Source organism: Oryx dammah, unplaced genomic scaffold (assembly GCF_014754425.2).
Source record: "Oryx dammah isolate SB20612 unplaced genomic scaffold, SCBI_Odam_1.1 HiC_scaffold_27, whole genome shotgun sequence".
Classification (NCBI taxonomy): Eukaryota; Metazoa; Chordata; class Mammalia; order Artiodactyla; family Bovidae; genus Oryx; species Oryx dammah.
The window spans coordinates 99,602,930-99,616,308 of record NW_024070211.1 but is presented as its reverse complement, the minus strand read 5'-3'; the positions used below and the strand labels follow the sequence as shown (position 1 = coordinate 99,616,308).

Sequence of the window (13,379 nt, the reverse complement as noted above, 5' to 3'; positions counted from 1 at the left end):
GTATCAGGGGTGGTTGATAATGAATCAATCAGATGACTTTTCTTGGCAGTGCTCATCAGTTGGATGCAGGCACAGAGCAGGCAAATGATTGGGTTAATCTGCTGAAACAGGCTTCAGAAAGTCACTAATGACTTAGTTCTCACTGTACTCCAAGATTCGACAATAAGTAAAAAAACTGACATCATCCCTTTCCTTGGGTTTCTGGAGCCCATGCCTACTAGTTTTCTTCTTTCTTTTGTGGCCACCGCTTCTCCTCTTCCTTTGATATCATAGTCTCCTTACCCAACTATCTTTAGGCACTGACGGGGAATAACATGAAAAAGATGGAACATGGTACTTGCTTTCCTGATACTTAATTTTATAAGCAATCACATAATGCATCATTTAATTTCAACCGTGATCAGGGCTACCAAGGAGCATGTAAGGCACTGGGAGCAGGAAGTCCTGACTTGGTTCAGTATCCCTTTTACAGGAGATTTACTACCAACATGCTCTGCAGGGAACAGATATTCAGTAACTACATGCTGAGTACGTGAAAGACCAAAGAGAGAGAAAAAAGTAGCTTTGTAGCTTGGAGTTGCTGTAATAGTATGTGTTTTTTTTTTGTTTGTTTGTTTGCTTTGTAAGAATTCAACCATTTTTTAAAGTGGCGAGAAAGCCTACACCTGGGACAATGATAAAGCTGTGTCCTTAGGGAAGACAAAAAAAGCCATACTAATAGAGAAGGAGAAACGGCTGCATCTCAGTCATAATCTATAATAAAATCAGTATTGACTTGAATACACTTCAGTTCATTAGAAGGGAGGTGTGTTTTGAAAAGGGGAAAAATCTCTTACTTATGACATCTTGCAAAAAAGACTTTTGGCCATCTTTCTTCAATTAATAGGAGATACAAAGATATATATGACATAGTTGTTTCTTTCAAGGAGCTCATAATTTAGTGACAGAAGAGATGATATAAAGACAACCAAAGATGCAAAGAAATATGATGGTTTACTTTAGAATTTTTGGAGAAAAAAGTAAGAGTACCAGCTTTCAATCTTGTTTTCTCAGTGGCTTGAAAATAAAAATTCGTTATGAAAAAAGCAAGAGGATTAAGAGTAAACACATGCAGATGTCTCATGCCAAGATGGAAACCTCTGGGAAGTAGTCTTAGAGGCCAAGATGAGCCTGCAGGAGGTCTCTTGGGGAGTAGTCTCAGGCTGGATACATATGGAAAGGAAAGGAAGACAGCAGGGTTGCTCAGGACCTGTGGTGCAGGACTGGTGACCCCCACACTGACCCACAAGGAGTTCTCAAGCTGTATTTGGCCCTGGTTGGGGTGAGAGTAGGGGTCTTATAGCTCTGTGGTGACCATCATGGTTTGCAAGCTGCTCTTGAGAAGGGAGAGTGACGCAGGGCAATGAGCCTCGTCAGCCAAGGCAGTCGTTGAAGGAGAGGTGTCTGCTGGCAGGTGGGGAAATAAAGCTTGGTCCTGAAGGGAGATCAGAGGAGCACGTCACAGTGCCCAGGCCCAGGGTGGCACTTTCGCTGCATTTGCTGCCATAAGATCCTCAAATAAGATTTGTGGAGTGATACGCAAGCCATCCAGAGGAGCAAAGAGAGGACTGACTGCGTAGAAGTATACATTCTTATATTTAGTTCAAACCAAATGTCACTGACAGGTGGACTGACTTGTTAGAAGATTGGGGGTATTTGTTGCAAACATTTGAGACATTCCTTTTGATTAACCTTAAGAATTAGCACAGATAATACCAAGCCAAGGAAAAACTAACAAAACTGAGCTGTGCAATTTGTGGCACAGACAGGATCACCTGCAAGCCTTTTATCTTAACTGTTTAAGGTATTGAATTCAGGCTTTGCTATACAGAATTCAGGTTTCTGCCAAAGGCTGTGTTTATGTAGCTCAATCCATGTGCTGTTGAAAGGCTAGGACCTTTCCTTGCCAGTTTTTGGCAAAAATGGGAACAAGATCGACTGAAGTGTCATCAGGCCTTTTCTTATCCTGTCATGGCTTATCCTGGAGGCTTATAGTTAGGACTCATTATCGAATCTTTCCCCAAGGCAGGAGACAAGAGGCAGGTACCATGTACCCAGATCTCTCCTTTGACATTCTCTCCAGTCTCGTCTTCTGACCTCCTAGTATCCTCTGGTAGCCAGGGGCTATTTGTACCTGCTCTTCTTAGGAAGTGCTTCAGATGTTTTCTTTCAAGCCTGAGTTTCCCAGTATTTGCCCTGTGGTCCATCTGCATTAGAATGTGGACCATCTGCATGAAGAATATGTTTGCAAGTCAGTTTTCTGAATCCCACCCCAGATCTACCCATTCAGAATCTCTGAGAACTAGAACCAGGAATCTGTGTTTTTTTTTTTTCAGAAGTCTGCTAAATGATTTTCATGCACAATGAAGCACCCGCCTGCTCCTCTCTCATGGACTCAGCTCTCACACAGGATTAATAGGGCTAAAATGAAGTCTGATAATGCTTAGCATGTTGTCCCATCTCACAGATGGCATAGCTTTTTAACTGGAAATGGTCTCTAAGGACTCAGGCTCAATGTGGAAATTTCAAACATCAGAGCAAGATGATTACTAGAAGCATCCTCCTTCCCTTCTCCTCCTTTCCTACACATTTTCCTTGGTGATATAGACTTGTCTTCTGCCCTCCTTCAATCTTGGATCCTTCTATAAATACATGTGTAGGTCACAGAACTCGGTAGACAATCTCAGATTTAATATATTTATGTTTAATAACTTCTCATTCACTAACTCAGTACTGGGGAAGGCACATTGCAACCAGACATGAAAACAAACTTCTGCATTCCCAAGGGAGCCATCTAACTAAGCACTGTGTCAAAAAGAAAGCAAACAAAAAAGATTTCATATTGTCAAATAAGTTTGCAGTATAGTGAATTAAAAGCAAGCCTTTTCTTTATTAGAGAGCTTCTCAGAGCCTCGAATATGCTAGTGTACATTACGAATTCCCCGGAGGAGGTTATGTATGCACTACATCCCAGCTTCTCTTGGGGAGCTCCTGAAATTGTGATAGTCTGTGGACTGCACTTTGGGAAAGATTGTTCTAGATTTTAGCAGATTGCCTGACCATAAGTTACTCTCTTGCTGTTGCACGGTTCACACTGTCTACATTCTGAAAATTTTTGGCTGAGTTTGATTTCAGGTAATTACTATGACTGCTTAGGTTTACCTTGGGCTTTGATTTAAAATTTCATCAAAAGTACTTTAACTTTTATTTTCTGTCATTTTAAGAAACTTCAGATTTCAGATCCATGTTTCATACTTTATTAAATTTACTTTTAAGCAAACTACTCAACGCTTGGCCAGTGTTTTGCAAGGGGATTTTGTTTTTCCTTCTTTTGATTGAATGACTTTTAAAACATTTTAAAAACTGAATTATAAGTAGAGAACAGAGGAGCCTGGCAGTCCATGGTGTCGCAAAGACTCGGACACCACTTGCAACTGAACAACCACAGAAGTTGATTTGCAGTGAAAGAACTTTCTAAAACTAAATAGCAATGTTCCTGTTTTCAGTGCTTATTTGAAAACTTTTGTTCATTAGAGACTCCTGTTTCTGCTTTATCCCTTTTAGTCTGTCTGGTGTTTTGGTATTTGCGGGGAAAAGCCTCCTGAAAGACTATTTGCATCTATCTTAAATAAATATTTCAATTTATACAGTTTTCAGTATAAAGTTCTGTCTGCTTTTTAAAGAATTCAGATGTTATTTTCAGAAATACTTCACTTATATTTACTTCTCTTAAAAATGGCTACTATCATTTTCCCAGAAAGGGTCAGAGCTTCTATATTGATAATTTATTGAATTTCCTTTAAATCTTGAACAAGTTTTACCATAAAGTGCCAGTGGGAAAACAATACAGATTTTTGTCATAAAAACCTAATCAAGAATAGATAAGAGCACTGAAGTTTTAGGAATTACAAGTTGGAATCATGCCATACAAATTATTCTCAGAAGTATATCACTGTATAGATAAAATAAGGTTATAAAGTTCTAATGGATTTTGTTTTCAGCATCCACAGAGGTGGGCTGCGATGCGGTCTGGGAGAAGGATCTCCATTCACGCATTTGCTATCAATTCAACCTGCTTTCCTCCCTGTCCTGGAGCGAGGCTCATTCTTCATGCCAGATGCAAGGAGGTGCTTTATTAAGCATTGCAGATGAAACTGAAGAAAATTTCATAAGGAGTAAGTAGGTGTATAATGCACACTGATGTTGGTACAATTAAAATGATGTTGTTTACAGTTATGTCCATGTATGCCAAGATGTCTTCTGGAAAAAAAAAGTCCCTTGGAAAATATTCTTTTATTAACATGGTCCAAAGTCATGCCCAGAAGTTTACCCTGAACCCTGGGCCATTCCATGTGACACCTGACCATTTCTCGTGTTCTCCACCTCGGAAAAAACAAGTTGAGCTCACAGCAAGGGACCTAGGAGAACCTGCAGCTCTAACAAGTGACTATGGGAGACTTCTGAAGTTAAGTCCGAATTCCTCCTTTGGTGGAGCCATTCTGTTTCCATTAATACATAAGCTGTTTACTAATTAAACAAAATCTTAACTGTCTGTCACTACGTGTAGTATGTAGTAGGCTTTCCGGTGGATGCCAAATAACTTAAAATTTGATTGGAAAAGCAAAGGTACACACATGTTAACTAACACTATACAATAATAACATAAACTGTCAAAAGAGTGCTAATGAGTTGGGTCTTGTTTTTTTTACCTCTCACCTAAACTCTCTTCTTATTTCTCTTTTATAGGTTAAATGTTTCTGGATATTTACATAGAGCAATTTCAATCTTTTGGGAAACATTTGAAAGTGTCACAAAATTAGCCACTTTCATTAAAAGTTTCTGACTTTTTTTCAAATTATATTGCATATATTTATTCTAGAATAACAATAATAAAATTATTCTAGAATAATTTTAAAAGTTCAAGTATACGAAAGAAAAACAAAAGAAAAATCTCTCATAGTTCCACAATCCAAAGATAACTATGTTTTTTTTTCCCCGCGAAAAACTCACATAAATGCAGGTATGCGTACATCCACAGTATCTATGGAAAATGATATTGAATAAAAACATGAGGCAGTTGTGCAGAGGTTGGGAGCTGGGACCAAAGAGCCACCTGTGTGGGTATGAATCCCACCTCCATCACTTACTAGCAGGGCTAAAGAGATAACCTCTCTGTGCCTCAACTTCTCCCCTCTATTAAATGAAAATAATAACAATGCCTACTTTTTGGCAGTGTGGAGTACATGTTATAGTGCAGGTGAATTTTTAGAAAAGTATCTGGCACACATAACGAACACTCAGTGTGTACTGACCACCTAACAGCAACTATGGGTACAAATGCTTATGTAATTTACATGTATAATGAACATCTGTCCATGTCTAGAAATAGAGATCTACATTATAAGCTTCAGTGGTTACACAGTGATTCAAGTTAGTGATAATATATTTAGCTAATCTCCAATATTAGATAGGGATAGGTGGATAAAATTCTTTGTTTTTATTTATTTCTTTATCACTATTGAAAACCATCCCTGCACATACCTTTTTTTGATCCCCAATTATTTCTCTGTAAGTTTGTAGTAGTGGCTTCACTGGGTGGAAGGGGAAGCATATTTTAAGGCTTTTGAAAGTCATTAATACCTTCCAGAAGAATTGTTACAGATGTGTGAACAGTATATATCGGCCGCTTTCCCCACAGACATGCAAAAGTGGGAAATTATCACGGAAACTCAACTTGAGTGAGTCATATTGCAGGAAAACACCCATTTCCAGTATCAATATTAGCCTTTAATGGTATTCATAGAAAACTTTGGGTACTATTTATGAATTATAATTGTTATCTATTTTAATTGCTGGAATATCTAATAAGAGGGTTTGGACTTCCTCATCAAACTTGAATAAAGATGAAATAAATAAGATATGTCAGAGACTTTGATTTAAATACCACAATTTTATGATTAGATTTTGGAGATTGGGAAAACAGAAGTCTTTTCATAAAGATGGAAGCTTGTTTTGACTAAGGTATTTTTTAATGATGAGAATAGTCTACTGTTTCTTGTTAATTGCTGATGAACATTAGCCATGTTACAAGGAATTATTCAAGCTGCCACAAATGCCAAGAAATAGCCAAAGAAATTTAAATTTGAATTTATTATTATAGAATTGTAAGCCCATTTACTTGTGAAGCTAAATAGACTATTTTCGTACTTCTAAACACAGCTTATAAATTACACAATGATTTTCTATGTATTGTTAAAACAGAGAGGTTATTCAAAATAACTCTAAGATAAGAATAATTAATGCTTAGATATTTAAAGTAGGTTACTTGAAAGTATCACTTGGCACTTGCCCCAGTATGAAATGTGGAAATGTCTTCATCTTATCAATCCATCTTCCATTTTCCCTCCTGTTATGATGACAGCAGATAGATGATTTAATCAAATGGTGGTCTTCCCAGGTGGCTCAGTGGTAAAGAATCCGCCTGCAAAGCAGGAGACTCAGGTTTAATCCCTGAGTTGGAAAGATTCCTTGGAGAAGGAAATGGCAACCCACTCCAGTATTTTTGCCTGGGAAATCCCATGAACAGAGGATCCTGGCGGGCTATTTCCACAGGGTAGCAAAGAGTCAGACATGACTTAGCAACTAAACAACAACAACAACAAAGCTATTGGAAGGACGAACCAAATAGACTTTAAGAAGAGACTCATGTTTATGCCACAGAATCTTGGAAGGGCAGGGCTCATGAATGTTATGCTGTGCAGTGATTTAGGGGATCTCCAAATGATAAAACACCTTTTTCTCTTTCCTTAAAGGTTTCGGTTCTAGTTTCCCACTGTTGTATTGAGATGCCCTATCACAGAAGGCTCTGCAGCCTTGTGATGTGAATTCACTAATCTTTGCAACCTGGGTGACCATGCAATTGATCATCCCAACTGAGACCCTTTCGAGAGTAAAGGGGGCTGCCATTAATACTTATTCTGGAACTACCAGCATAAGCCATGAATTTTCCAGGCAAACTGGGACAGACAGGCACCCTATTTATAATTCTTATCTGTCAGGGTCTCAGCCTCAGGCAGGGCCCCTGCATCTGGCTCAGAAGAAATTGAGTTCTGAAGCAGATAATCATAAGGGATCAATGCCCTGCTTTACAGATGAAAAGATTAAATGGCAACATTTAAAAGTGTTGCAAAATTAGTTACTTTCACTAAAGCCTCTGACACTAGTTTTTTTACCCCAAATTTTATAGCACAAGTAGCACGTGTTTATTCTAGAATAATTTTTTTTAAAGTTCACATACACAGGAAGAAAAAAATCAAAGAAAAATTTCCTCTAATTCTGTAATTTTGATAACCATATTTTTCTACACAGCCATGTCAATGCACATGTTTCTATGTAGCATTTATAACAAAAATGGCATTGAATTAAAAAGGAGGAGCTGTGGCACAGTAGTTAGGAGCAGAGGCCACAGGGTTGGCCTGCCAAGGAGACACTCTCCCACCTCCAGCTGAAGAAGCATTTGCACAGCTCATGGCCCTACCTGCTACTGATTGCTCTGGATACCATGGTCCCTGGGATAATACTCTCCTCTTGGCCAGACAGCTCCCACTTCTTAACTGGGGAGCCATCTCCCTGCTTGCTTCAGTTCAGCTCAGTTCAGTTCAGTTCAGTTCAGTCGCTCATTCGTGTCCGACTCTTTGCGACCCCATGAATCGCAGCACACCAGGCCTCCCTGTCCATCACCAACTCCCAGAGTTCACTCAGACTTGCGTCCATCGAGTCAGTGATGCCATCCAGCCATCTCATCCTTGGTCGTCCCCTTCTCCTCCTGCCCCCAATCCCTCCCAGCATCAGAGTCTTTTCCAGTGAGTCAACTCTTCGCATGAGGTGGCCAAAGTACTGGAGTTTCAGCTTTAGCATCATTCCTTCCAAAGAAATCCCAGGGCTGATCTCCTTCAGCATACCTTAAATTTGAAGACTTGCCTCCCAAAACTAATAATACTTAATCTGCTTTCTTCTCCCTTGCCAGATTCCTAAAAAACAAAAAAGGTCCCCTAAATTGTTCAATTTTTTAACTGTGAAATGTTTCAAGAGTGCAAAAATTATGAAACGTGGAAAACTCATGTCTGTATACACACATACCCATTATACAGATTTAATAGCATTTCTTCCTATTCCTCTTGTTCAAGGCCTGAGGTGGCCTCAGCATACTAGAGTCCTGAGCCTCCAGACTGAGGCCGCCAGACACACATAGCCAAAGAAGGAAGACAGAGGGGCACTTTCTAGGACTGGCCCTGGGCACTTTCTCCTTCACGCTCTAGAACCCTCAAGTGCCTGAGTCGGATGGTCTCAAATTTGTAACCATGAACTCAATGGATTGATGATCGCTGAGAGGCAGCGTTCCTGGGGGCCTAGATTAAGCACTTCACAGCTGCTTCCATGAGCCTTTAGGAAACTGCCGTGTTTCTTAGGCTGGCTTTTTTACTCTGAACCACGAGGGTGGGGTTTAGTAGCACTCAAACCCCTTTCTAACACTGATGGAGTTAATTTATGAATCCATGCTCCAGGAACAGGAAAACAAGAAATAAGTGTAATGTTAATTTTGTTTTTGAAATTCCATATTTCTCTTATTTCAGACCACTTGGGCAGTGAAGCAGTGGAAGTATGGATGGGTCTGAATCAGCTGGATGAAGATGCTGGTTGGCAGTGGTCTGACAGAACACCACTCAACTATCTGAACTGGAACCCAGGTACCTGAAGTGTTTTGTATACCTTTGACTGAGGACTCATCCCACAGCCTAAATAGCAATATTTCCCATGTACATATACAACATGTTATTGTGAAAGTGGCTTATAAGTGTTTTTTAAAGCCTGATTGAATTTCTATAAGGCATACTTTTCTGAACAAGAAATGGAAGCCAAGAAGGTAAGCCATTTAGCCAAGGTTTCAGAAGGATTGGGGTCAAAGCCAAGATTCTAGTCAACTGTTTTAAAAATAGCAACAGATTGAAAAATCTTTCTCTACCTTAAAACCATAAAATCAGCTGTTTCTATCTTTGGGAAATCATTTCATTGTCATGCCTGAACTTTAACTGCAAACTCATAAATATACTATCTTACAAAATTTACTACATATGCCAAAGAGAAAGGTTGTTTCCTTGATGCTAAAACTACATTTCAGTATATATTAAACTGCTTTTGCTTCTAATAGTAAGTACACAAACATTGTGTTTTCAGAAATAAATTTTGAGCCATTTGTTGAATATCACTGTGGAACATTTAATGCATTTATGCCAAAGGCCTGGAAAAGTCGGGATTGTGAGTCTACCTTGCCCTACGTGTGTAAAAAACATCTAAATCCCACTGATCATGGAGTAGTTGGTGAGTGTTTCTACGTTGTTTTTATGAGTTGTTTGCTTATCCTCTCAATATATTAAAATGCCTCTATTTTTTGCAAATAATTTATAATTTAAACTTAGCTAAAACTAGTCTTTATATAAATAAAAATGTGTAATGAGATAAGATCTGTTATTCCCAAGGCACCATGAATTTAACAAATGCATTTAGGTTTTTACTAAAAACTAAAGCAAATAACCTAAATATAGAAAATATCTTCTCCCTCTCTTTTTAAAAAATTGGCATTCTTACTCATTTTGCTTAGCAAAACAAGATATGCTTCCTTTTCTATTCTAGTTGAGTTTTATTTCTGATTACCCTAGAAATTAAACATATAAATTAGAATATAGTTTTATAAAATTCTTTACTCCATCGATCTCCTATCATATTCTGTGTCTCTTATTAGTAATATTTTCTCCTCAAAATAACAAACAAAACTTTTAGGTTTACCTAAGACTTAAATACCACATAATTACAGTCTAGTACCTGGAGCCCAGTTACTTCCATTCTTAAGATCTATTACTTCTTTTTAATTTTATGGAATTAATGTCTTAACTCAGTAAGTAGAGATAAAAATATAACCATTTTTAAAAGAATCATTACCAGCATAATTAGAAACAGTTCTTTAAAAAAATTTTTTTTGTCTTTAGAAACAATAGTTCTTTTTCAGATTCTTTTCCATTATAGGTCATGAAAAAATACTGAATATAGTTCCCTGTTTTATACAGTAGGTCCTTGTTCTTTATCTATTTTATATATAGTAGTGTGTATCTGTTAATCCCAAATTTCTAATTTATCCCCCTTTCCCCCTTTAGTAATCATAAGTTTGTTTACAATGTCTGTGAGTCTATTGTCAGTAAGTTCATTTGCACCATTTTTTTGGGTTCCACATATAAGTGATATCACATGATACTTGTCTTTACCTGACTCACCTCACTTAGTATGCTCATCTCTAGGTCCATCCGTGTTGCCACAGATGGCATTAGTTCATTCGTGTTTATGGCTGAATAGTATTCCATTATTGTATTCCATCCCCATATATATACACATACATACCACATTTTCTTTTTCCACTCATCTGTTGATGGGCATTTAGGCTTCTCCCATGTCCTGGCTATTGTAAATAGTGCTGCTGTGAACACTGGGACGCATGTATCTTTCTTAACTAGAGCTTTTGTCTTTTTTGTATGTATGTCCAGGAGTGGGATAACTGGATCAAGTGGTAGTTCTATTTTTAGTTTTGTAAGGAACCTCCACAATGTTCTCCATAGTGGCTGCACCATTTACGTTCCCACCAACAGTGCAGAATTGTTCTTTCTTCTCTACACCTCCTTACAATTAAGCTTTAACTTTTATTTTCCTTTAAGTAGCTAAATCTAAAGATATTATGGAGTATAGGGGTGGGTAGAAGAAACACTTCATCATTTTTTTCTCTAGAGATTTTTTTCATTATGTCAAAACTGTGCTGATGTTGCTATGGCTATTATCAGCCTGTCCCTCCCTCTTTTCCTTTCATTTTCTTGCCTCAATTTCTTCTGCCTTGATTTTTCTGTTTCTTATGCTCTCCTGCACATTCTGCTGCTATCCATCTTTTCTTCTATTTTATTTGCTCTCCTGATCTATTAATTGAGGTCAGAAGACCAGAAATAATGGCTTAAAAGTTAAGCTAAGTTTGTTTGGATTATTTGGTGCTGTTTCAAGTCCAACAAATACTTTTGATGATCTCATCTAGTATCTTCAGACTGTGTATCCAAGGTCCCCTGGTTCCTTCCTTGTCTCCACCTTTGCATCAATCAGAAAAGTTCCCATGTTATCTTTTTATCTTACTTTTAGAGTGAAATTTAGGTTCAGTTTTTAAGGGGGTTCTGTGATTATGTTTTTAGGTTGATATTATTGATCTACCTAAATGTTCTAACATTCTTCCACTGTGATTCTAATCTCTGTTAGAGACCTAGAAGCAATTTTGAAAGAATGTCTTGTTTCCTAAATTAGCAGTGAAGTTGTTTCCAAGTTGGTGCTGAAGGGAAGCACCCAGTTGTAGGTAATGTGAAGTGAAAGTCATTCAGTCGTGTCCGACTCTTTGCAACCCCATGGACTGTACAGTCCACGGAATTTTCCAGGCCAGACTATTGGAATGTGTAGCTTTTCTTTTCTCCAGGGTGTCTTCCCAACCCGGGGATCAAACTCAGGTCTCCCGCACTGCAGTCAGATTCTTTACCTGCTCAGCCACAAAGGAAGCAGTTGTAGGTAATAAAATTAAGTAAAAATGCTGTCATCAGCCTGGGGGCAAGCTCCTGGAACAAGACAGTCAAAATGTGCACATACACAGCTGCCTTCCCTCCAGTGTCAATGCATCATGGCATTGTTCTCCTGTAAGTCAAACCCAGAGTCCATCTGAGCCCAGAGAGACCCCAGAGGCACTCAGACTGACCCTCAAAATGAAAGCTATTATCTCTGCTCTAGAGAAAGTGGCCAGAGAATTTTGAATTCTTTTCAACTGAGAATAAGTGTCTATCCCCGCACCTAATACTGTATATAAAATCCTTTAAAAACCATTTGTGTTTCATAATACTGCTCTTTCAGTGTAAAAAGACTTAAATGGCAGCTCCAACTGCTAAATTTTATATATTTTTAATTTAATTATTTTTTCTGATTGAAGGATAATTGCTTTACAGAATTTTGTTGTTTTCTATCAAACCTCAGCATGAATCAGCCATAGGTATACATATATCCCCTCTGTTTTGAATCTTCCTCCCATCTCCCTCCCCATCCCACCCCTCTTGGTTGATACAGAGTCCCTGTTTGAGTTTCCTGAGCCATACAGCAAGTTCTCCTTGGCTATCTATTATAGTAATGTAAGTTTCCATGTTACTCTTTCCATACATCTCACCCTCTCCTCCCCTCTCCCAATGTCCATAAGTCTATTTTCTATGTCTGTTTCTCCATTGCTGCCATATAAATAAATTCTTCAGTACCATTTTTCTAGATTCCATATATATGTGTTAGAATATGATATTTATCATACAACCTAAGCGAGAATCAGAATACCTTGACTCTCACTTAGGTTGTAATATCTTACCAAGTCTGCTTAACCTCTTTGTGCCTTAGCTCATCTGGAAAGTAAAGCACTGAGATCCATTAGACCCTAGATCTAGATCACAGTTGGGATCGCCCTCAAGTCTGAAGACCTAGAAGGATATGGTTTATATGTTATTGTATCATATGCTTCTGTTTTTCAAGTTTAAAAAATAATCACATATTGATGGTGATTTATATTGTGGGTAATAAGTAATGTCAAAATAATTGTGGAAAGTGACATTGTATTTTGTTGGTTCAAAAAGGAAATGATGCTTGGAAATACTATGCTACCCACTGTGAGCCTGGCTGGAATCCCCACAGTCGTAATTGCTATAAACTTCAGAAAGAAAAAAAGACCTGGAATGAGGCTTTGCAGTCTTGCCAGTCCAACAACAGTGCATTAATAGACATAACTTCATTAGCAGAAGTGGAGTTTCTTGTAACCCTCCTTGGAGATGGTGAGTGCCAAGTGTCTTTGGTTTAAGAGGTATATACATAGTAACTCTCTTTATTAGTAAAGTTGACAAGAAATTAAACTATTTTAAAGTGATTCTTTATGACACATATATCAGAAATTTCCAAATAATATCCAGGCATGCAAATTCATTGAATTTTTACATAATACATATTAATAAACTTTGTAATATCTCACATATGCCAGATAAATTTGATGATAGGGGTTTGGGGGTTTTCTTTAAAAAGGAAAGGTAGTTTCCTGAAACTTCTAATTTAAAAACCTTGAACCTGTAACTTAGTATAGTGGGTACTAGACAGCAGCAATGTGCCGTGGCCATGTAATCCAAGCAATAAAGGAAGTTCCTAACAAAATCACTGAAATCGTTGACTTCGAGTAAATTGTTTTTAGCGGA

The 13,379-nt window shown here is 37.9% G+C and overlaps 1 protein-coding gene across 1 annotated transcript in view; it reads left to right on the top strand.

The window, feature by feature from the left end:
* The window catches only part of PLA2R1 (phospholipase A2 receptor 1), a 125,459-nt gene that overhangs the window by 32,176 nt on the left and 79,904 nt on the right, over window positions 1-13,379 (top strand). The window contains exons 4-7 of the mRNA XM_040229192.1: window positions 4,041-4,214; window positions 8,673-8,786; window positions 9,274-9,417; window positions 12,774-12,968. Of these exons, the coding sequence (XP_040085126.1) occupies window positions 4,041-4,214; window positions 8,673-8,786; window positions 9,274-9,417; window positions 12,774-12,968 (627 nt within the window). The remainder of the gene's footprint in view (window positions 1-4,040; window positions 4,215-8,672; window positions 8,787-9,273; window positions 9,418-12,773; window positions 12,969-13,379) is intronic.